A 25,908-nucleotide genomic window follows, 5' to 3' on the forward strand; every position below is an offset into this window, starting at 1 on the left:
GAGCATGTTTTCCTTCAGTGGTGATAGTTTCACTCCTCTCTTCCCTACTGGAGAGCTGCACTTTCTCTGTATCTCAGTGTTCTAGCTGCCTAGATTACAACAGCCCATGTTTTGGGGTCTTTCTGTTGTTGTTGTTCAAAGTCTGTGTGAAAACAAACTGATTCTGGGATGATTTTCCATCTGTAAGAACAAAAATAACAGTCCAGACAATGCAATACTTGCGTTATCTTCAACATTGCCTTCAAAATAGGATGCATCAACAAAATTCTGTCTAGCACCTCCTCATACGCACAGATGGTATGAGAACTGCTAGCGATACAGCTTGGTTTCTGTCTCACTTTCTTAGCCTTCATTTTTCATCTTTGATTTAATTTGTCATTTTCACATCTTTTGGATTTTTATTGCATAAGATCACAGTTGTGGTCTTGCATTGCCATTTCTTTATGGAGAACTTCAAAAATACCTGCATTCTGTTCTTTGCTACGATGCTTTTCTTTCTAGAATTATTTTTAGCTCATCAAATGGCTCCCAAGCCTTCCTCAGGGAAGATGACTTAATTTATCAGTGTGTGTCACTGCCTCAGTGCAGTTTTGAACAGGGTATTTGAGACACTTGCCTGGGTAAAAAGCCACAAGTCCATACTAAACTGTGCCTAAGCAACACCAAGTGATGGGCCATCTGTCTCACCGCCTTTCCTTTCCGTGATCATCTCGGATTTTAAATACCAATTTCTTGCTGCTACGGAAATTTTCCATTGCATGAACTGACATGAACACCTTTGTTTAAGGGTCAGCTTCGATTTCTTCCATCAATTCTTCAAAGCATTTCCTTTGTGAAAACTGGATGAGTCGATGTCCCTTCAGCCTGGCCACCTCTTTCAGGCCCACGACCACATGTGCTGCTCAGACTTGTGGCTCCTACTTCCCGAGCGTCAGGACTCACCTAGGGAGACAGTTTGAAAGAGGCTGCCAGGGAGCCAGGAAGAGCACACAAGCCTGTATTTGAGGGATTGGTTTGTAACCCAACCAGCCACTCACATGTAGAACATCTGTAATAATTTATAACGGTACTGTGCTCCAGCTTGGGCATGGTAAACAGATCCTCTCGAGAGATGACAGCTTCCCGAACTTCAGCCTACAGAAATCACCTCCAACAGCGCTTAAAGGAAAAACAAACTCACCAAACCACACAAAACCCCCAGTGACTAGAACGCTGCTTGAGCCACAAAGTCTTAGGAAAGAATCAGTAACACAGAGCTAGTCCAGAAGCGCTACTGCCGCTTCGTGGGACAATGTCTGTCTGTGCCTTGGGCAGAGCAGCTCGGTTTTGCCGTGCCACTTAGACAAGGCATGGGCATGCAGCTAAAACCCTCAGGAGTGCAGAACCAAAAATCTATCTCCAAACTTCTTTAGAAGAAATCTCAGAAATCAGAAATCTCCTGGCTTTCTGATCAAACATGGAATCTGCAGGAGCTCAGTTGCCCTGGGTAAGGATTACAGTAACCCAGGACTGCGTCAACCTCTAAATGAGAAACTTGAACTAATTTAGATTTGTAAAGATTGCAGCATCTCATTGGTTTTATATTTACCTCAGGACGCAGCTGCCGCCTTAATCACGTCTAACAGATGGACACTGAAGGAAATCGATGTTGGTTTGTGTTGAAGCTAACGAGCTAGTACTTCAAAGGGCCATCACTGGTCTTCTGATTTGACCCTTTTTCTACCTGTTTGGTTTTCTTAAGGGTCACTGTAAAAAAAGCATATTTTAAAGCATAGGATTTAAGTTTTCCAACCAGAGTGGCTATCTTTTATACAGCTAAAATAGGGATGACATGATGATGATCCTTTCACTCAAGATAATGCTGAATGATCTCTAGTCTTGTAACCCTCCTTCCTTTTTCTCCTAAGCAATTTCATTAAAGGATTTCTATCTAGCTAGTGTTTAGGTATTTCCACGGATGATATCATAAACCATTACAGAAGGCTACTTCTGTAAGTCACTCATTGAAGTCTTGCAATTGCAACTTATTTCAACAGAAAATTAATACAGAAGAGCAAAAGCATGAAAGTTTGCTGTATTTTACTGTACACTTTTGAACTGCTTTACGTGTAAAAATCTAGGAGAGATTCTGAACATTAAAAACCATACCAACAGAGACATTTCATTCTGCAGACTTCAAGCACACAATTCAGATGTTTCATCCTGTCAATCCCAAGCAGGAAGGGGCCAAAGTAAAAGCCATCACCTGTGAAGTGTTCTGCATGAAGGGGTGCACAGGTGAGGGAGCTCATGTCACAGATGGTCTCTGAAAATTCTTCTCCCTGCATCCAAGCAGATGGAAAGCTCTCTAGCCTGACAGGCACTCCCACTTAAAAGCAGCCAAGCAGCCCTGCTTCACTGCTTTATCGCTATCGCCAAGGCAGCGTAGCGTATTTTTTAGAGGGCTGTCATACATGATGACACCAAGCTGTGTGGTGCAGTCAGGGTGCTGGAGAGAAGGGAGGCCATCCAGAGGGACGTGGACAGGCTGGAGAGGTGGGCCTGTGCAGACCTCATGGAATTCAACAAGGCCAAGGGCAAGGTCCTGCCCCTGGGCCGGGGCAATCCCCAGCACAGACACAGGCTGGGCGATGGGTGGGTCCAGAGCAGCCCCGGGGAGAAGGGCTTGGGGTGCTGGTGGGTGAAAGACTGAACATGACCCAGCAACGTGCGCTGGCAGCCCAGAAAGCCAATGGCCTCCTGGGCTGCATCCAGAGCAGCGTGGGCAGCAGGGCGAGGGAGGGGATCCTGCCCCTCTGCTCTGGTCAGACCCCCCTGCAGGGCTGCGTCCAGCTCTGGGGGCACCAGCACAAGACAGACACGGACCTGCTCGAGCGGGTCCAGAGGAGGCCACGAAGATGCTGAGGGGCTGGAGCAGCTCCCTGTGAGGACAGGCTGGGAGAGTTGGGGGTGTTCAGCCTGGAGAAGAGAAGGCTCCGGGGAGACCTTGGAGCGGCCTTCAGTGCTGAAAGGGGCTGCAGGAGAGGTGGGGGGGGACTCTGGATCAGGGAGGGTAGTGATGGGGCGAGGGGTAACGGTTTCAAACTGAAAGGGGGGAGATTGAGATGAGATATTGGGAAGAAATTCTTCCCTGTGAGGGTGGTGAGACACAGGCACAGGCTGCCCAGAGCAGCCGTGGCTGCCCCCTCCCTGGCAGTGCTCAAGGCCAGGCTGGATGGGGCTGGGAGCAACCTGGTCTGGTGGGAGGTGTCCCTGCCCAGGGCAGGGGGTTGGAACTGGATGGTCTTTAAGGTCCCTTCCAACCCAAACCATTCTGTGATCCTATGAAGAAATAATGAAGAGCCTGAACTGTGTAATTTTTCTCTTGCCTTGGTACTCAAAGGCTAGAGAATGATGAACAAAGACAGGTTACTTACCTGGAACTTTTCTTCAAAATGTGTTACCTGTTTTTGCACTTACACTGAGATTGTGACTCAGGTAAATTTTACCATACACATTTCCTCAGTATTGTACTTTAAGCCTCCTGCGTGCAACTGCAGCAACAAGAAAGGGAGCAAAACACCCACCTCTTCTTCTGGTGAATCCCCTTCACCAAAGGACCAGATTTGGACTTTAAAAGAGAGGGCTGTGAGCATGCTGTACGTACAGACAACACCGCCTGAGGAGGTTAGAAAAGAAACGTTGTAGTTGTAAAACTTTCTTTTTCGCAGTATTCCCTCCCTGAAGTTCAGTACTGTTCTGAGTGTTTTAAGAACTGGGGAGTGCTTACCGACGGTATAAGAAATGGAAAATAGCAGTTTGGCAATATCATTGCAGTGAAGAGACTAACAGTCCGTGGATCTTTTAGGCACGGTGTCCTGGTTTGGGCTAAACCAGAACTAATTCTGCTTTAGTGCTTTAACTTTTCAGTCAAGTCTCCTCTAACTAACGGCACTCTCTGAAACAGCAGCACGTTTTTCCAGACGGTGACTGCTCCCAGCAGTGACACCCCTGATGGTTACAGTCAGCACCAAGGGATGGGATGCAGAGAGGCCCTGGCTTGGACTTGTTCTTGTAGCGACCAAGGTCACTGCTAAACTTTGTACCCCGTGTTGGGGTGCCGGGAGGGAAAAGGGTCACAAGCACGAAAAAGGTCGCCCCTGCAGGGAGGAACAAACCGGACAGGTGACCCAAACCTGACCCACAGAGTGTTCCACCCCATAGACGTCACGGTCAGTGTAAAGCTGAGGGATCACGAGGGTCTCTCTCTTCTTCGATGGCCAACATCTGAGGAGGACTCTGTCTGTCCTTCTGTCGTCGATCCCAATCCGTGCATCCCTGAATCCAGTGCCTGAGCCCAGCTCCTGCATCCCGTCCCTGTCTGCTGCCCAGTCCAGCCTGGGACTGCCCCAGTGCCAGCCCTGCAGCACCAGGGGTGACGTATTGCCATCAGGGTGGGGGGAGTTGGGTTCAGTATTGGTTTTGTATCTGTTTGTGTAGATTTCATTATTTCCTTATTCTTATTATCTTTTCTTTTACTGTTATTGTTTCATTAAAGCTGGTTTAGTTTTCTTTTCCAAACCGTAAAGTCCCTCTCCCTTGTTCTCTCTCCTTTTCCCTTCTGGGAGGGGAGAGGGGTTAACAGAGAGAGTCTGTCACTTGTTAGTGGCCGGCCCAGCCTCAACCCATGACACCTTGGCCTACCACAAACTCCCAGTATGCTGGATGGACTCAGGCTGGTGGCAACACACCGATCTTTAAGATGTGAGATAACTGGCGGCAGTCACAAAAATTTTCTGATATGGGCAGGCAGAACCAAAGTCCTCTGCTATGCCTTCACCAGGTTCTTCGAGGAGACAGAGCCTGTACTCCCACGAGGAGGTGGCAAAACAATTTTTGGTGGACAACAGAGCCCGACATCTCTGTCCATCCCTCCAGCCCTCTATGAGTAACCTAACTAAACCACACTGCTCAGAATCACAGTCAGTCAAATTTTGGAAGTCTCCAAGGAAGAACAGTCCATAATTGCTCTGCACAACCTATTCCCGTGCGTAAGCACCCCCCGGCGAAGAGTGCTTTCCTTACGCCCAGTCAGAGCTCCCAGCCTGTGACTGCCACCCCCTCTCCTTTCTGCTGCACATTTGTCAGAAGAGCCTGCCTCTGTCTTCTCCACAGAAAGTACAAGGGAACGCTGTGTCCTCTGCTGGCCCTGAGGTGATGACGTGGGTCATCCTTTCCATCCTGCCTGGAATTGTATGGACTGCTCTCTTCAGGAGCAGCATGCTTAGCTCTCCATCGGAAACCCTAGGATGGCAGCTGCATCCAGGACGTCACCTGTGTCACTGCCGCCGTTGGGCACAGCCACACCAAGTGTCCGCAGCCTCGCTGGGGCAGGGACACACGTGGTTATGTTGCTGCCTTTGTGCTGCCTCCGTTTTCATGCACCGATGAAAAAGAACACGTTTCCAAGGTGTACTTGTTGAGAGGAAAGTACCATGTTGGATCCAACAGTCCAAGAGAAGTAAAGCTGCCAGAGCTCTGCATCCCCAGTTCGGCCAGTAGCGAGGCTGAAAATGTATTCCCAGTAGGCACAGGCTGCTCAGGCAGAGCCCCCACAGGAACCAGCGGCCGTGTCCTCCTCCCTGTCTGGCTGAGCAGGACGGAGGTGTGTTAGTGGGAACACGTCTGTACAGAGGGACAGGGTGTATCCCCCAGCAGCTGGGCTCAGGCACGCAGCCTGCCCAGTTGCTGGCACTGGGGCTGCTGTCCCCCTCCAGCTGCTGGCGCCTTGACCCCGCGCTTGCTCCAGGCACCGGCACTACGGACACGCAGGCCCCGTGACCCCGGTCCCACTCCAGCGGCTGGCGCCCAGGCCGGCTCCCCCTGGTCCCTCCTGCAGCGGCACCACGGACACACAGGACCCCCCACCTGTGGTCTGGCTCCCGCTGCTGCGCTCGGACAGCCCCGGGCCCCCACAACTGCATCTCTCGCGCGGGAAAAGGAGCAGAAAGGGATTTAAAAAGAAGGCACGGCGGGCTGGGCAGGGCAGGGCACGGCCACACTGCCTTTTCGACTGGCCAATTGTGTGCACGCCACCTGCCTTTTTTATCCCCTTGTCCCTGCATTCTCCCACCCTCACTCCCCTACGGATCACCTCAACCTCTCCCTTTTCTGGCCCTTTGTTCCTCCCCTCCACCTCCCATAAATCCTGCATCCTCCTTGCACTGAAAGGCGCATTTCTAACCCCTTCTCCCCTGATTTAAAAACCTACACAAATACATTCCGTAATTACATAAAATTAAAAGCGAGGATCAAGTTATGTGCTCGATTCTTCAACAGCTTCCACAACCTTTCTGCTGCTGGAAATTGGGGAGCTCTTCTCAGTTTTGCAATTGAGCTCATGAGAAACACCGCTCAAGGATGTCGCATCTTCATCTCCATACACCTATTTTAATACCAACAAAATTGCAATTCTGCACAGGACCCTACCAGCACGCCTACTCTAGCTTTTTCCCTCTTCCAGAGAGGTAACGATTTCGGGTACAATTACATCTCAGAGACTCGGGATTTAAATCTTATTTTCAAGAAACAGTCAGGAAGACTTAACGCTGCTGGTTTCCTGGGGACTTCTGGACACTTTATTTGCAGTCAAGTTAACGAAGGAAATGCTGTACCTACATTTTTTTCCAACCTGGAAGACTCGGGAACAACTCCAGCCACTCCAAGACCGAATTATGAAACTCACAAAACGGCAGCAGTCCCTCACGTCAGTAAGGGCATTTGCAGTGTTTGATTCGAGTAACTCTTCTCCAACAAAACGATGAACACACACGCACCGATTTAGAGATAAAACCATGTTTCAAGCAGCGCAAACCAACCAACACGCCTTCCGCACGGCGCGCTCACTGATGGAAGCGCGGACGCACGGCCCGCGGCCTGACGCTCGCCAGCGGCCCTCCCCCAGAGCCCCGCCACAAAAGCCGTCACCCAGCCGGAAGGGAGTCACGCCGCGGAGCCTATACTCTACAAATACAATACATATTTTCAGAAATGTAAGGGAAACGCACAATTTTGTAAGGTTTAAAAAAGTGACACTCATCTGTACAGGATCCTCCAATCATCCAAAAAGTAAAATTTACAAAGCAGTATCCACACGTGCTTCCCTGTGGTTCGTACCAGCTAAAACATCACAGCTTGACAGCCAAAGCCAGCTAGTAAGAACACTGAGTAAGAACTTTGTAATTTCCTATTGAAATGAATCTATTTTCTACCGTGCCCACCCTTACGCCACGCTATAATTACCTGGAGCGTTACTGTACCTCCATCACCCACTTCACAAGAACGGATAAAGGGAAAACCGCAGCGCTTACCTGGCTGGGCGTAACAGCGGTTTGTTTATACGCTCTTTCGTGACGCTGCACCTACACAAAACACTCATTACTTCAGAGCAGCGGGTATTAAAAAGAACCTATTTCACAGCCCCACATTTTAAAAAATAATAAATTACACCGGGCAAAGCCAAGGAGCTGAAAGCCTGCCGCTCTTTGCGCCGACCTGTGACCCAAACTACCACGCAGACCTCCCGGACTCGGCATCTCCTCTAAGAAAATCTTAAAACGTCCCCACACCCAAGTTACTCGCAGCCATTGGTTGCTGTTCAGGGACTTCCAGCTGTCAGGCTCAGTCCCTCAAAGCATGAGACACCGAAGACACTTTAGTGAAAACCAAGCTTGGTAGCCAGCAACGTTACGATGCCATTTCCAGGCCATGCACTTCCCCTGCCAGGAGATGTACAAAAGGGACTCGGGATTTGACTGAATTCCGGTGCTTGCAGGGGTAGGCGGCCTCCTTTAGCCACTCCTGGGAGAGAGGCAAGTTCTCCACCAAACCATCTCAGCTCCCAACAAAGAGTTCAATCACGGAATTCTGACATAGCTTCTGGCTTCCTCCCGACACCTTACGGCCTCCCATTTTGGAGAAGAGAGTGCTGGAAGAAGTGCTTTTTGGTAATTCTGTCTGGTCACCCGAGCCAAAACTAACGGATGCACCAGAGTTACGGAAGGGCAAGGAGTCCCGTTTTTTGTTGCGTCTACATCTTCACCTTCCCTGCAGAAATGTACCACCAGCTTAAAAGGGACTTTTGCACAGGAACAGCCCGCTCCAACACGAGCTGACCTCACTTGCTGTCCCGTGATGCTGAGGTCGGCTGCTTCAATAGCCCGGAATCCTCCACAGCTCTGCTGCTTCCACATAAATACAGAGGGCGAGAAGGAACATCTGTCAGTAGTTATTTCGTCCGGGAGATCAGAGACACGGGCGAGGTACTTCAAACACTACTGCAGGACGCAAGGAAGACCAGGCACCTCATCACGACACGTGTAGCCCACCGGAGGTGGATTGCCTCGGCATCAGCAGGCCCCTTCATCATTTTTATACCAGCAGAAAGGCCTTCTGAGGAAAGGAATTCACAGAAAACCCACGTTTTCCCAGGTAAGACCATCACGCCCAAACCCATACCTACCTGCAACTGCTTCCTCTGAAAGACAACTCATGCATTTTGAAAAAAGTTATTTTATTTTCACTGCTTTCATCTCTCTACTGTAGTGTTAGCACTTAACAGAAGCATCCACTCTTCTACTGACCTATTTACAATCCATTGAAATGTATACTCTACAAATACAATACATATTTTCAGAAATGTAAGGGAAACGCACAATTTTGTAAGGTTTAAAAAAGTGACACTCATCTGTACAGGATCCTCCAATCATCCAAAAAGTAAAATTTACAAGGCAGTATCCACACAGCTACATAAGGGCAGGTGCTACAGTGACAAAGCAGCAAACTTGCTAATACAATAAAATACAGAAAATTAAGTGTTTTGGGGCACCAGATGATACATTTAGTACCGCTGACGTTGTAAATTTAGTAATACCCATACTTCTAGAAACATGTAACTGCAAACCTGGAGAATGTTCTGAAAAATATTAAACATTATATACACGAGGTAAATGTACCTTGGTCTTTTAAGAGGTAATTTGAGTTTAAAGCAACTGATATGGTGAAGTTTTTTTATTTTTAAAACACAAAATGATTAACACCTTGCAATCATTTCAATGGCACAATACAAACAAGGAACTAAAAGGTGAATTTCATGGCAATCACACTCAGAACCATTACTGAAAAAAATAAAATAGCCTCTTACTTCATTTGACACCTTCATGTCCCCATACCGTCAATCCCAATGTCTTTACCTATGTACAAAGTCTTTCTTAGGATTAGTGGAACCATTGGAGGGTGACAGGGTGTCATACTTGTAAAGTCAGCTTGAGAAACATCCCAGAATTCCAGCTTTAAGGTTGGAAGGTCCCTGAAGAATTCCAGCATTCAAAAAACAATGTTTCGAGCTTTTCGGCTCGAGACCATTTCCAAAGCTCCTTGTTCTCCGTGTCCACATCCACCTGGTCACATGTCTGTAAACCAAACTGAGGCTTCAATGCTACTAAAATGTCAAATTGACTAAAAATCGACAAAACTTAAGTGAATGTATAACGTGTGTCATATTTACAATAAACATTTGCATCAGTATTCATCAGAAACTGTTTTGGTATATACTTGAAATGATACAAAATTAATATTTTGAATGCTAAAATATTTTGGTCCCCCTGGATTTCCAAGAGCAGATCTGGTGATATTACAATCTTAATTTAAAAAATACGTATGTGTACCTGTGTCCATATATATAAGATATGATCTCACACAGGTAACATTTAAAGTTACATAATATATACAGACACAGCCTTTGTAAAAGGTGTTCACTTTATATAATGGAAAAGAAGAACAAAGCTTGAAGCTGAGGTGTCAGAACTGAGGATACATACAGCTCTATTCAGAATTTTCCTGCTCCGTATTCCAGTATGAATAATAAGGTTGTCCCAAAATACAGTTCCTAGTGTCACACACTGTACCAACCATCCTTCCTGGGCTTTGCTTTTGCAGGCTTCTGTGACAAAGTGAAAAATTAGAACAGGTAAGACTATTTGCCAGCAATTCAGGAGAATGAAGAGTGGAAGGTGGCTGAGATGGGAAAGATGTTGCAAACCACTGTACAGCCGACTGAACCGTCTGTGTGCACCCAGTGCTGTTCAGCTGCGGCGGATTCTCTTTTACACGCAACACAACGGCTCCCTGTATTTTAGGAAACTAAAGGTTATGGCGATAAGGTTTTGTAGGTGCTAAAAAAAAAAAGCCACTAATGAAATTATTTGATGAATTATACTGGAAGCCCTCTCATGTTACCACCAAGACTACTACAAAGATCTGAAGCATGCCAGTAGCCTGATGAGTCTCAAGTAGGAACTATCCCGTTTGTATCCAGGGTAAAGGCCCAGTCACACCCACGAAAAACTCCACGGTTGAAGTTAACAAAGGGTTTAACTAGGAAGCCTTTGAAGCTCGCATGGAGACACAGCAAATTCTGCTTTGGTGCCGAGCTGTTTTCTTTACCTATTTGTCTAGCTACATAGAACTCGTCAGAGGCATGCCAAGTGACACACTTGGGGCTCAGTTATAGCCAATCGTTTTTTTAGAACAGCCATAACTGAGGAACTCTGTGGTGCACAGACGTCCGTTGGCACAAAGGCACGGCTCATTTAATATACCTGCATGAAGTCATTTTTGATCCAGCTTGATTGACAGAGGCCTGAAAGCACATAAGCCTGACTGGCCAGATCATGCCTAACATAACCGTGACAGCTGTACACACGTTTAAACCCAATTATTTTCTAAGTACCTATTTTTTCCTCTTCCCCTGGATGTATTCTTCCAGCTTAAGTAACTCATCCATAAAGGTGAGCAAAGCATCACGTTATTGTCAGTTCAAGCTCCGAAGGCCTGTAATTCCCACATCACTTAAACCCACCTCCAAGCAAGCACGGAGAACGTGCAAATACACAAGAGCCAGCGAAGCGCCAAGTCTCACGTCACCTGTACAGCCTCTCCTGACTAGGAGCCGTCCGTCTGCGTGCTTGAACGGACTGTCACGCACCACGGAACACAACCTCGACTCTGCTTCTGTTAGCAGCCGCCCTGCCGCTGCCGCTAGCATTGTGACATACTCTCCGTGGACTGCAGGCTGAAGAATGAAGAGGAAGCAGAGTTAAGGCTGCTCTGGTGTCGCGTCACGGGATGGACACCAAAGCGTCCCAGGGCCTGGGCGGTCAGGTGGCCTCTTATCGACCAGGCACATTCAGGTACTGAACTGCAACTGTGTGTTCTGGGCATTAACGAAACCAAAGTCAAGCAGACTCGTCCTAAAACAGCAATTAAAAAAACCCCCCAAAACCTGGTAACAGCAGTGTTTTAAAGAGAATTTGCCATAGTAATTCCCCCAGTCCCCTCCAGAAGCTGTACGTTTGGGCAGGAAGCAATTCAATTCCTAAACAAGTTTGTGAAAATCTTGGGATATCCTTAGAATCTGAGGCAAATCTTGACTAAAGCCATGCATATCTGCTGTGTTCTCATGACAACACAAGCCTCCGTCAGCTTTGTTCTTGTAACTATGAGGAGGATTGATGGAATCCTCTGGTATTTGTATCCAAAGACCTGCAGCTCACCACTTTTGTAGCTCACCACTTTCTGTGTATGAGGCACACACAAAATATATGCACATAAAATTTATAAGCAGCTTTGAACTTTCTAGTACAAAAGCCCAAATACTTCTCCTTAATTACAGGTGCACTTAATCCTCATTTAATTGCAAATACTCTTCTTTGAGCCTTAAGACTCTGCAGAACTGCCAAGAAAATATGCATTTCATATTTGATTTAATGGAGCAAAATCTCCCTTAAGAACATCTTACTCCTCTTGCTACTTTTCTGAAGTAGATAGGTACTCCGAGCATTTTAGAAGTACCACTTGATAAAAAAATCTTATATATAATTATGACTCATGACTTGACAATTACAAAATATGTCAGTGAATTAACTAGCTTACACAATTTAAAACTCCTACAGTGGTTTAAAGGGCCAGATTTTGGTAAAATTAAAGGTATTCCACAAATTATGGACTCACCGAAACGAGTATGAATTAGATCTTAGCTAGGCAAAGGAGCAGTTGGTTTTGAACTTGTATTTTTGAAACCAAAGTACCATAGGCTTTGTACGCTCCTACTGTTTTGCATTAAAAGACTCAAAAGTGGCACTTGCTGGCATAATACAATCTATTTTGAAGGCAATGTAATGTTCTGAAAAAGTGGAAAACCCCCAGTAATCATGTATAAAGTACAGTTGCATAAATTATGTTCCCACAACTGAATGAGGTCAATTTGTAAATCAAGGTAAGAGACCAAACGATTTACTGCCCTAAGAGCTAGCAAAGTATATCCCAACAGTACATTCACAATCTGAACCAAAGAACTGTGACAGTGGTTCCGAACAGTCAATGTACTGGCCAGGAATAAAGCTGCTTAAAGAGCCACCCATGCACTCTAGAACGACACAGTGAACCAGCTCCATTTTAAAAGTGACCTCCTATTTGTAGCACAGTTAACTAGAAGTTAAGACCAGCTATCAACTTTCCAAATAAAAAAAATCAGAGGTTAATAAAAATAAAACTAGACTACACAATGTTTTGTAAGTAACCTGGGAAAGAGGTTCATAGTGCACAGAAAGGACCCAACACAACTGCTTAGCACGTCCACAAAAATCCTAGTAAGTGACATTCCTATGAAGTACTAAAAGGCAGCGATATCCTTCTGTTCCCCCAGTGAGGTAGAACAATCTCCCTTCCTAACACGCCCCTCTGGTGCAGATATGGATTTTACAGTATCCTTCGGCAGCAAGTCCAGGATCACATCTTTATCCCCTCCTGTTGGCTGAGCTGCGACAACGTTTTCTTGATGCGCAGAGCGGTCAGCCGAGCGGCGCCGTTGGCGTACCAGCACTCCCGCATGATTTTCGCCATGACTCGCAGGGCCTGCAAAGGGAAGACAAGGAATTACCGGTACTGCTGCTCCAGCACGGCCCACGTCACCTCTGCTCTGCCTTAGCCCCTCCAGGCACGTCTGAAGACTACTAGCAGTACTGCAGCTGCGGGGAAGAGTGTGTTGTATAAAAAATTCAAATCCTTGCTTTATTTACAGGGAAATAAATTTCTTTAAAATACCGTAGAGCAGAACTGGTATTTTTGGGTAGAATTTCAGCCCCAACAAAGGTATTTTAATGAAAAACTAGTAGCTTGTCTGTAACTGTTTTCTGAATTTTCGCATTAGACAAAAATACACTCTTTTATTGTACCTCCAGTCAAGGAGTTAGGTCAACGTACAGCAATTCAGAAGTTTATCAGCTGTCTTCCTCAAATGGAAGCTCTGTAATGATTGAAAATTTTTTGAGTCTTTTTATCATTCAAACAGCCATTCTTTGAAATCTGCAAATGCTACTACACAAGTAACGATGCAAATAACATAAAAACTGAAGGTGAAATAATAGCTCTACATTCCGAGATTTTACACTCAAAGCTGCGCTACACTGAGCTGCTAAGTCAGTCTGCAGGGTTGGAATGGCAGCATTTAAAGAACTACTCCACTGTCTGTCGAAGCGTATCACCACCCTTCTCGCCCACCTGCATTCTCTTGCCCAAGCTCTTACCTCAGGCCTTCACCCATGTATCCGTTTCACACATGCCACAACCCAGTTCCCGCTTCCATCTAAAATATATCCCACCTCATCCATCTCTTACTCCTACTGTAGCCTCCCACAGCTATTCTCCCGAGCTCTGAATCAGACAGCACTGGTTCTAGCCCTAGCTGGGTTCCCGGGGCAAGCGGGACGAACAAAGCTGGCTGGGAACGCGAGAGCTCGCTGCTGTGCTTGCTACTGCCCGCGTGGGGACTACCAGCACAAGGAACTCACCCCAGAATCGGGTAAGCACTTCGACAGAGGCATGGGCAGGAGCGGTCGCTGCACACACACTTCAGCTCCAGGCCTTTGGCTTACTAGAGCCTCAGCTTCCTAATAACCGTGTTCATCCTTCAGTAAATGCAAACAGCACAAATTCTGAGACACAGAAAGTACTAAGGCTGCCACCGCTTTGGATTAAAATTCCTTAAAGGCAGTTACTATTTTGGCCAGTCTGTAGGATATTCCTCTACGACACAACGACAGGGCAAAGACCCCTGAGGGAGTGAGTTCCGAGCGAGCACTCGCATGAGGCAGCACAGCACGTGTTTCCCACCAAGCAGCACTGCCGGGCTGAAACTAGCCAGCCCACTTCTGGGCAGAGAGGATCAGGCTCGTTACAAGGCAACCAGCACAGACCTGTTCAGATCAGGTATCTCTATTCTCCCCGTTGGGGGTTAACCTAGTAGGGAGCTCACCCCCCCGCAGCGGGATGGGGAGAGAATCAGGAGGGCAAAAGTGAGAAACCTCGTGGGTTGAGATAAAGACAGCTGGCTATAGAAACCAAGCAAAACCAAAGAAAAACGAGTGACAGAAGAACAATTGCTTACCACCAGCCAGTCCCTGAGCAACAGCAACCCCCGGAAAACTCCCCCCTCCCCGTTTTACTGCCGAGCACGGTGTGCCGTCAGGCCGCGCGGGGCACAGATCCCAAACACGGCACCGCACGGGCCAGCAGGACGAACAGCGTTAACTCAGTGTCCCCAGCAGACGCAGTACAACCCCCAGCCACACCGTTTATTTGCAGTGGTGCTTCCCTACAATTAAGACTGGCTTTAATTGACATTTAGTGTCACCTATGCTTCACAGGAGGGGATCCTAGACTCCTCCATGCAGCGTGAGCCGTTAATTTTCAGGAAATTACATTAAAGACTAATGTATAACCAAGGATCAAAGACATTCCATAAATCCACAACGATCTGAATGAAATGAAGCGCCCCTAGAAGGAACCCTTCTCCCTTCAATACCAAGTACAATTTTTAAGCCTCTGAAACCAGTAACAGCTCTGGTGTCTGTTAAAGCAGCTCTAGGAAGGTTAGTTAATACCTCACAGCTCTGCCATCTGTTTGGAATATTGGGCCTTAACTTCTGCTCACACACAACTTTCCTCATTTCTTCAACAGAAGGATCTGAAGGAACAAGGTCATAGTATGGCAACTGGTAATCTTCGTGGATTCCTGCAATAGGTTGAAAATAACTTTATTTTAGCTAACACTAATTACATATACTTCACTTTTTACTACATTCCTTATCAGTACCCTACCATTTTCTTTTTTTTTTGCTTTTCATTTTTAAGAACTACATTACAATGACTGCGAAATCAAAACCCAAATCCTTAGCCATACCTTAGGAGTGTTTACATTACCCTTGAAGAATTTTTAATTTTGAAATTTATATATTTGGAAAAAGATGGAAGCCCCGTCAAATCTTTCATATGCTGTACTAAAGACACGCTTCTTGGAAGCATATGATTTATAATAGTATGTTTTATTTTAAGTAAGGTATGGATGTTAACTGAACACATTATAGCTAGCCCTTACTTGTGGTGTTTCCCCCTTTGCTCTCAGGGACATTTAACTTCACCCTTTTCTCCCCTCTATGCAAAGGTTTTAGAAAAAAATTTACTATAGACAAGGATATTTCCTAATCTCTTCAACAGGTATGTTCATCGATTTACAAAGAGGGCGAATAAACCAGCCCTCATTTACAGGATTAACATTTAGAAAGTCTGAGACATACTGGCTATTACCTTGCATGGTCTTTAGAGCAAACTGTTTACTCAAGCTTATTCAGGTTCTGTAAGTTACTTACAAATCCTTAGTATCTCGAATTTTGTAAAGAGTGCCACATACCACCGATGGAACATCGCCGAGCTATTTCCCAAAACACTAATCCCATTGCATAGATGTCTGCTCGTTTGAAGGACTCAAAATGTTTCATGTTTATGGAATCATCTAGAACTTCAGGTGCCATATACCTATTTGCAAAAAAAAATAAAAAAAATGAAAAAAGGAAAACATTTCATTTCATAAATACTTATTGTAGAGAAAGCTCAGTGCTATTGGTCAGCTCAAAACCACATTTAAATATTTATGTGGAAAAGGAGATAACCTGCTTCATTAAGGTTATTCAATCAAAGACCTTTCAGTGCAAAGGGGATAATAAGTAAACTGAGAGGAAGAAGCAAAGGAATAGGAGTAATAAGTAAAATGTGAAAAGATGAACAAACAGAGCCATAAACCTGACAGACGTGGGATAACAAGAGACAATGACAAAGAACAAAAGTGTCCAGTTGCCAACTGATGGGCTATTAAGAAATGCCAGACACAGCTTTAGAGAGGGCCAGTCTGGATGTTCTAACTGCTAACAAATGGGAAACAAGAGGAACACGAGGATTGTGGATATTCCAGGGAGGCCTGTGGGACTACACAATGCTTATCAAGGAACCGCAGAATGGTTTGGGCTGGAAGGGACCTTAAAGATCACCCAGTTCCAACCCCCTGCCATGGTCAGGGACACCTCCCACCAGACCAGGTTGGTCAAAGCCCCATCCAGCCTGGCCTTGAGCACTGCCAGGGAGGGGGAAATGTTCAGGAGAAGGGTAACTGGGAGGAACAAAAGCAGGACAATAGATAGAAAAAGATATCAAAGGGGCCAGCTGCATAAAGAGTTGCAAATCACTACGTTTGTATGACCAAGCCCTGCCCCTGCTCACCACAGCACATCCTATCCTCTTACTAAATCCTAACTACCCTTTGATGCAATCTTGCTCTCAACCTCATGGGCATGCGTGCTCTAACAACCACATGCCAGCAACTGGAAGCAGGTACGAGTGAATTCGGGGCTAGCACCTGGCCTCAAGAGTTGGGATGAAGTTAACCCTCGGGCCTGGCATGCCAGCCACTGGAGAGGAGGAGGGCCTTTTCTTCAGCAGCTGGAAGGAGAACTGCAGATCCCAGGAGCATGTGCCCACATGTCTTAGGAGCATGTATCTGGAGCCACTGCGGGGGGACCATGGTGAAAAAATTCTGGGTCTGCAACTGCAGTCAGATAGTGGGTGAAGCAACTGGAGCAGACGGGGTTTTCTCCTTCAGCCAGGGAGGTGGGACCATGGGCCACAAGCTTCACAGTGACATGCTTACAGGTGCCAGCTATAGGGGAGAACCGGGACGAGAGAAGCAGAGTGAGAGCCGCTCCGCACCAGCAACTGGAGCAGGAATTGCATGCAGGTTGTAAGGTCTACGCGCTTGGGCACCAGCTGCTGAGGTAGGCCAGCAGGTTTGCACTCCCCAACCTGGTACGGCTGGCAGGTGTGCATGGGTGCAATCCACTAGCAAACTTCAAGCTGGTCTAGCCAGCAAACAGTGGCCCACGGAGGGATGGCTGACAGGGGGAGGGCCTGGACTGGTGTTTGAGGGAATCCATGCATGTAGGTGTGCAGAGGAGCACACGCATCTGTTGGCTACTGTGCCTTAACCCAGGCCAGCTGGTGAGCAGGAGACCTGTGGAGCACAGAAGAGGGCATCAGACACACCAAGGGTTGTGCTGATATTTGAGGGATTCATGAACAGGCACGGGCTTATGAGGCTACAGGAAGGGAGCGTGTGTTTTCACTAACAAACTTTAAACCTGATCAGCTGAAGAGAAGGCAGGAGACTTGGCTGTCTATACTTGTATTTTATTCAAGTTCTGACAGTGGTTTATGTGGGTGTTGAAGACTGCACAGATTGCTGTGCACCATGTGCTATCAGCTCTGTCAGTACTGCATGTGCCTGGGTATGCCCAGCCTCACTACTCTTTGAATCTCAAATAAGAAAGCAGCAGCCAGATCCACGGGCCTGGGCTGGACAGAGCCCCAGCCCTTTGGACACACCAGGCTGGGCTCCAGCGGTCAGGGCGGAGGAAGCCCCAGCTCCTGGAAGCTGCCAAGATAAAGCAGCCACTTACAACATTCCCTAGCAAGACTGCAGGGGGAAGAGGCATGAAGGGTTGGCTAAAAGAGCAGCACTGTTAAGGATTCCTTGGGAACAAAGGCTCCCTAACGTTGCAGTAACTGATTCTTCATCATACAGTCTGCAAGTCCCACCATATACCTTGCCAGACCTTTTTTTTTTTCCTTTCTTTTGAATAATAAATCCTATTTGGGTTATACATTAATGACTGTGCTCACAAGAAAAGTTCACTTTATCAACATCTCCTGCAACCAAAAAAAAAATAAATATCTGTGACAGACTTTCAACTGAGAAACAAGGACTGAAAACTGGTCATGGCATCCACGTGACTGTTACCTTGTTTAGTGACTAGGCCTAATCAACACCAAGCAAAATGTCAGTGTGGATCACATTGTGAGAGTTACTGACAGCAGCCTCCTTGCTGGCTGCGGGAAGGAATGAACGGTATTTGCTGCATCAGCCAACATCAGCGGTGGCACCGCGCTCCCCGTCTGCTACAGCTCTGGCAGCCCAGTCCGAGGTGTACTGTTTAGCAGAGCGCAGTGTGTTTCTCCACATCACTGCCCCGTCATTCTCAGGCTGACATATTAACGAAGCAGGCAAACAATGACACCAGGGCACTGGAGAGCACAGTTAACTGGTAAAAAAGCAACACGCGCAGATTACTGGTGGGGAATACAGTGTCAGGCAATAGCCCCGCCTCTGGAACGGCCACAGAAGCCTATGCACTATTTCACTTAGTCACTGTAATACTAGGATTTTCTTTTCCTAGCACAAGGGTGGCACGTAGAACACAAGACACACTACTTGAAATAAATTTCAGGACTACCAGGTCTTTCAGCACTACTGTGTCTTATGGAAGTGACATACATACAAGGAAGCAAGGGCTATTAACAAAAGAGCAAAAATGCAACCAATAGTCCAGAACTCCAACTAGGGCTGCTGACGTGAGAGTTCCCCTAAGCGCTGTACAGGCATATCGAAATCCCCCACAAGCAGAGGACAACTGTCTGAAGAGGAACATAAGGTTTACTTTGACAGTATTTACTGAATGGAACCACAGTTTTAAGTTAAGTTTACACGTCACAATCTTTGACACGGACAAGCGTCAAATTATTCTGGGCCACTTGCATCAAAAACTTTTAAATCAAGAATGCAAGATTGTGGTGAGTGTTTTAAAGCTTTCCAAGGATTTTGCACTACTGGATAATCTTCTTATGCTACTTCAGGTACTTGACAGTATAGTGATCAGCTTTGGGTCTAGAGGAAAGAGTATTTGACCTATCTTAAGATCACATGGGGACAAGAAGAGTGATGGAGCTGGAAAAACCCCAATCCAAAAAGTCCAACCATGTTGCAAGACTGTCAGCCAGAACCACTTACACAAGCAAAGGAGATTGCCTCGATTTCTGTAAATCATCTTAAGGACAAGGGTTTTCAGAGGAAAGACCATAAAATGCCTGAATGCAGCAATGAAGCGGAATTCATGCCCTCTTCCCCCCCACCCCTTTTAGTCACCTAAACTTCTTGCACAACATATAAGGAAGCTTGGTGTCAAACAGGACCTATACACCACATGTTGAGTGTGACATCATCCTTTCACCAAGCCTGTTCTCCACAAGCACAGATGTAATTCTGCTCATATATGGCTTAGGTAAACTGCAGAAAAGCACACACATTAAGGTGGAATTTGCAGACAAACTTCTTTTAAACACAGCCTGTTTTAACTACCAAGAGTAGCAGTTGGGCCACACTTCCCAAAAAGAAACAAAAAAAAAAAAAGAGAGAACAAGTCTGTTTTTTTTTTCAGTTCCCTCAGGCAGTGAGAAAGGGATTCTATTTCCTTCACAGTTTAAGGCTCACATTCCCTGCTTCATGCTGCAGGCTGAGCTGTGAAAGCATGCAGTTCACACCCTCTGGTAACGCTAAGCCTCTGAACAGAAAAGAAATAGATTCATTCAGTTAGAAAGAAGGCTCATCAGTCTGACTCTGCACCTAGATCGCTCACCCAAGAGCGAGTCCTGCTGGCTCCCTAGACCACATATTTTTGCAACCGACAATCATTAGAAAAATATAAACTTAGTCAAGTCTCCCTGAACGCGCGCGCAAGAGCTTCCACGTGCAGAAGAGGTACCAGCAGCAGCAATCAACGTGAGTTAAAACTCTCACTGAAGAGGTAAGATCTGAAATTTATTAAGGAAAATTAATCATAGGTGGAGTTACCTACCTAAGAATGTACAAGAGGGAGGAAGAGGGGACCAAGCCTTTTATGAGAATGAAGTTTTCAGAGGTAGCAGTGGCCAATGGCTTTAATGTGGGAACAGACTTAGTCCTGCCGCTGCCCACTGCAGCAAGCTGGAGCTCCCACGGCTCTACTCTTGTGAAGAGGCACAAGGCAGAGGAACAAGCAATTTAATAGTATCTATGCAAGAAGAGATCTTTAAGTGTCATCTCCAGACGCAGCTGACAGCATGCTCTCTCCAAAGACTAAAGAAAGCAACTGATTTTATGCAATTTTTCTTTGCATGCAGACGTAGTAGGAAACACTAACTCACACGTGGTATGTGTGCTGCACACAGCTACGTTTGCAATGACCAGTTCCAAAGCAGACTGCTCTTTTACTACTGACTGCTGGAGACTTTGAGAAGGAATAATGCCCCGTACTTTGTAACACAGTAGTAACTCAGAAAATAAATCTCATCTGACCATCTGTGTGGTATTTTTAAAGTTGGCCAAGGACTAGCACAGTAGAGCTTTAGAACAAAGTAATTTCAGCAATATAATTATCAGTAAAACAAATTTTCAGGTCATGTTCTAAAAGCTTTTATTCACTGAGCCTCAAAAAAGTTTTTTTTCTTTCAAAAAGCCACTGCTAAAGGGGCACCCTGGTTCGTTGTAAAACCCCAGTCACCTTGCTGCCCCCCCTCCCCCGCAGTATCACTCACTAAAGAGATATATAAAAAAATATTTTTTTTTATGTATGGATTGGAGGTTGAGCAACATCATCACGGAATTTTCTCCAACACTGCTAGGGCACACGCTGAAGTCAGTCACAGCCGCGAACCACTGGGCTTCCACACACTTCTCCGTGACGCGCGCACAAGCTTCAGTTCGACACGAGCTACGAACCTCCGGGCGGCGGAAGGACAAGAAGTTGCCCACACTGCGCAACCCTGTCGCTGCGGGTCCCCGCTAGCGCCGCTATCTCTGTACGCCGTACAGCTGCACAGACTGCTACGGGAAATGGATCTTCGCTTCAGAACAGCTTCCAGTTATTACTGTCTGAAGGTTCAGCAATGATAAATTGCAGCCAATAGGTTTAATTGCACTTGTATTGGGGTTAAACAGCTCTGAGTTCTTTTGAGGACAAGAAAATCCATATTTCCAAAATCAGAAGTAAGCCTTTAAAAGAAAGGGAGTATATGAACTCATCCCATTGATAATTCTATTTATACATTAGATGACAAAGATGACGCTGTTTGAAGTTCTTGTATTCCTCTCAAAAATATGATGCCATGAAAGCCTGACTCTGCACCTTGTACATCCTACCATGTAGGCTTCACACTGAAAAAGACCCAGCTTTTCACTTGCACTGTCAGTATCCTGCCTTACACTCCAGATTGGGCTGCAAGCAACATTTCCATGCAACACAGGGCAAAAAGAATAAAGATACAGCAGTGAAGTCTCTAAAACTGTAATTCATGAGATCTCCTAAGTGTTTTAATATATACTTCTGCCCTACAATATTTTGCAAGGTTTTGGTATTTTACACATACTAGTAATACATGCTAAGATTCAAGGTGCTTTTTAAGCACCTACTGTCTACCTAAATTACCAGCTGCCTGGGAACTCTACCTGCCGTTATTTACATTTTCCTGCTGCTTGTGTCTGTACCCACAAAAGTCTTCTAAATGGGACAAGAAAAAAAACAAAGCATTTTATTAGTCACCTTTACGATTTTACCTTTTTGTTCCCACTCTGTGGTTTGGGGCAATATCAATTGTGTCTGTAGCTGAATCGTGCCTAACTGCCAATCCTAGATCTGCAATGCAGCACGTTCCATTCTTTTTTACCAATATATTTTTTGATTTCAAATCTCTGTGGGCAATTGCTGGTTTGCCTGTAAGGGGAAAAAAAAAAAAAAAGAAATAACACATCTGTAAAAAAGATAATTGCTATTATTCTAAGCCTGATACAGATTTGTTTGAAGTTACAGAATTTCTTCCAGTTCTGCTGCTTCACGTGCATTAAGGTAACTCCTGAAGTCCTTCACTGTGGACGGGCTGGCTGTCCAGAAAAGTGCCTTACATGCCTACCGTATTACTCCGCTCTACTGCTTCTTTCCCTCGTCCTGCAAGCATTTATTACGTACACATACTACTTGCCACACAAAAGTTTCTAGCATCTCTGGAAGCAGATCCATAGTGCTGTCTCAAGCCAAAGTTACTACAGAAACCATTACTTAGTGCCTTCTTAATAGGTGTTTTGTAGAAGCATTGTTACATCACAAAACCTGGATATACCATAGAAAGGAAGGTAAAAAACCTTCCAAATTAAGAAGTTCTACTAGTTCAGAAATTATCACAGGTCCCAAACAGACATTTTTCAATTCACTCAGCTCCACAAGGGATCAATCCTGGATATCTGTGCTGAGTTCAGCTGCCTTCTCATCACGTAAGTAAGTAGCTGTGTGGAAAGCAACGACACCCTGAAAAGGCTGAATGTTCTAATTAAGAAGAGAATTATACAGAAAGAGCTATGTATGTGTCATTTTCAAAAAATCCAGTATTATCCACATGACAGGCTGAATAGTTGTTAAGATTACCTTGTGTGCCAACAATTTCCATGTGAAGATGAGCAAGACCACTGGCAGTGGACAAAGCTAATTTTATCATTCCTTCCACTGTTACTGTATACCTGTTCAGGTAATCAAAGAGTGATCCATGCTCATGATAATCTGACACCAACCACAGCTGAGTCCATGTACCATTGTCTGCAAAACAACACAGGCATGAATACTGCATGTACACACAAAAGACAAGCAAACCATACGTGCCACCTTTGTACGCTGCTTCTGAAGTGCAATACTCGTTAGTAACCTCAGTCAATTAGACTCTTAAATCTACTTCTGTCCCTGTAACATTTAAACGCCTCTGTAGGGGCTGGGACTACCATGCAAGACTTTCTGAAGGGCTTAGTGAGTATTCTTTCACTTAAACTAAGAGACAAATCATGGAAAGGCAATGCCACTACGATTCCAAGGTGAACTAGGCAGGCCCTGCCCTCCTCTAGCTTTTCTGTTTGTGGGGGAACAGTGCTGAATGCATAATGCAAAACTAATCCTGTCACTGCTGGTCTAGTAGAATATTGTCCAGGCTGCACATAAAAACCAGAATACGTCTTTCAAGCTTTGCCCCGTAACTCCCCTCAGGCTTTCCACAACCTATACAGCCTCAGCCTGGGAGACAATTTCCACAGTTACCAGCAGCTGGTGGATTTTTCCTCCCAGAGCAGAACCTCGCAAACAACCACCGGATACATTACTTCAAGAACCAAGTCAAATTCCACCTCTAAGTTGCTGGCCAAAAATGAGGTTTCCAGGAGGCACAAGGGTGAAGAGAATGAAAAACACTGATTCTGAGAAAACCAGTTTGCTGTACAATTTTTCACTGAACTATGAAGAACAAGACAGGCCATAACACATTTGCAGATAGCCCAAGGCATACAAATGACAGATAAGAACTAAACTGTTCACAATACTAAACTAATGGACACAAAATACCTTGAAGCTTAAGCCACGGAGAAAAGACCATCAAAGAAATTCAAATCAAGAGGGGGGCAAAAGGTTTTTTTTTTTGACCTCGGAAGTAAAAATATACCCAGAAAAGAACAATCCTGCCACCAAAGAGATTTTCCAATTTTGTTTCCTTATAAAAGCAACTCTCATGTTGCAGACCTGACAAGTGTCCTCATAGCTAGCTACTTTTGCAGAAGTCTTTCATCTCTTTAAAAGACAAGTTATCCCGTAAAAAGTTTCAGGTGGATTTCTATCCTGAAGTTACATAGCCATTATTCCCTAAGAACAAGCAAGAAAACTCAGCACAAACCAAAAAGAGATCTCGTTATGTGGTAGTCCCTAAGGATTATCAAAGTGCATACTCAAGAACTAAATACGAAGAATAGGAAGGAGAGAAACCAATTCAGAAGTTAATTCGTATCATAAACACGCTGAAAAACTTTTAGTGTCAAAATAGGAGACTCTTACATTCCCTCTCCTCTTCCTCCACCCCCCTCAAAGAACATGCTCGGCCCAGAAAAGCCAGAGGTACAAAATGCCTGATCTACAGATCGACAGAACTGCCTTTACAGAAGTACTTGTGCTTGTCCTTAAATACTCTAAACCCTCAGCTGGGTGAGGGCAGAAGAAAAAAACCCAAACTTCCAACCATCTGTTCTACTTGGGTGTTTCTAGGGAGGACAGTGATGCCATTAAAAATAACTTAAAAAAAATAAATATGAAAAAGCCATAATTAAAAATTTCAGATTAGGGCAAGAGAGTTCTGCCTTGCTACCTTCACAGAACAGTCTCAACTAAGTCGTTGAACAGGCTAAAGAAAGGAGTCAAATGCTCTAACCTGTGAAAGACCGTTAAAAAGCTGCTATTGCAGCGGGAAAATTCTTATGCCAATAAAAGTGACCTATAAGCTTTTTTTTAAAAAACCAAAAAAGGCAATGAAAGATGATTTTTTAAAAAATCTTCACTTATGTTACAGTTAGGACTGCTGCTTCCCTTGCTACTCTGTATATCCAGCCATGAAACCACGGAACTCTGCACACTATTAACTGTGGCTTTTCCCAAAGAGCGCTATGGTCTCTGACAAGCCAATCCAACAGCATCAGCTTCACTGAACCAGTTTGACAGAACCGTTAGAAACAGGTCTGTGTTCACGGGCATATAAAAGGTGCTCTCGAATAGGTACAGTCAGAGAGCTCCAAAAAGCTGTAGAAGTTCAAAATAAACTAACTTAATCAGTTTAGAATATTCTCTTTGCTCAGCTTTACTCTACTGCTTCACCAGTTATGACCCTACCTTGCCTGAAATAATCCTCTCCTGGGCATTAACACTACACACAGACATTGCTTGATCCTTTGTTTGATTTCTTCTGTTTCTCATGAACGGGGTACCTTAGCAGGTGTCTGATCTAGACAACAAAATTAGATTACTAATTTACCTGCTTATTAAGTAGTCTACCAGACCTGTTGTGTTTAAACGGCTCTTTTAAAGATGCCACAAAGTTTCCGAAGAATTACCATCGCTTTGCATCAAGACTATAGTGTCTTTGTATAAAGTTTTTCCCCTCTTAACTCTAGGTGCCCACCTAAGAAGAGAACACACTGCTGATTACAGACCCCGCTACTTCAGTTTTATCTTATTCATTACCTGCAAGTCTTAACATTCAGTCTGTTTTCACCTTCCTTCTAAAGGAGAGAAATATCAAGCTGGGCTGACCATGCATTCTGAAAGGAGCCATGATTCCTTCCTATCATGTGTCAGATTTCTGCCCCTCCAACCAGGTTTTAAGGGACAGTGTTACACCCAAGCTTACATGAATAATATTAATTACAGACAAGCTGAAATGCAACAGTAAGTACAGTGTGCAGCTATTAGATGGGACCTACTACATTTGCTTTACCTTGCTATATTTGGCTAGCTCCTCACTCATTTAGCAATCTAAGCAAACACATTATGATGAATTTAAGTCTTCTCATACTGTTGACAATAGTTAATTATTACCAAGTAACAATGAACCTGACCCTGAGCATTTTTGGCTGCACAGTAAACAGCATCTGCCGTGAAGCTTTCAATCACAGGATTTGCATTATCAGGTAAGAAAAGTTAATTACACTCAGCAGCAGTTACATACAGTAGCACAGCCTTCCATGACAAAGTAATCCAGTTTAGTTCATATACACATCATGATCAATAATCCCAAGCAATTTCAGAACATTCAAGAGCATTACAA

General features: G+C 45.1%; 1 protein-coding gene across 7 annotated transcripts in view; it reads right to left on the reverse strand.

The window, feature by feature from the left end:
* Positions 1 to 9,033: 9,033 nt before the first annotated feature.
* The window catches only part of TGFBR1 (transforming growth factor beta receptor 1), a 35,845-nt gene continuing 18,970 nt past the window's right edge, over positions 9,034 to 25,908 (reverse strand). For 4 of the 7 annotated variants that reach the window (XM_086472679.1, XM_086472683.1, XM_086472684.1 and 1 more), the window contains 5 exons: positions 22,710 to 22,877; positions 21,848 to 22,004; positions 15,785 to 15,909; positions 14,979 to 15,109; positions 9,034 to 12,951 (listed from right to left, as the gene is read on the reverse strand). In XM_086472679.1, the coding sequence (XP_086328805.1) occupies positions 12,826 to 12,951; positions 14,979 to 15,109; positions 15,785 to 15,909; positions 21,848 to 22,004; positions 22,710 to 22,877 (707 nt within the window). In that variant the 3' untranslated portion in view covers positions 9,034 to 12,825. The remainder of the gene's footprint in view (positions 12,952 to 14,978; positions 15,110 to 15,784; positions 15,910 to 21,847; positions 22,005 to 22,709; positions 22,878 to 25,908) is intronic. The other 3 variants (XM_086472682.1, XM_086472681.1, XM_086472680.1) reach the window with 2 other exon arrangements.

Source organism: Leptosomus discolor, chromosome 13 (assembly GCF_034619465.1).
Source record: "Leptosomus discolor isolate bLepDis1 chromosome 13, bLepDis1.hap2, whole genome shotgun sequence".
NCBI lineage: Eukaryota > Metazoa > Chordata > Aves > Leptosomiformes > Leptosomidae > Leptosomus > Leptosomus discolor.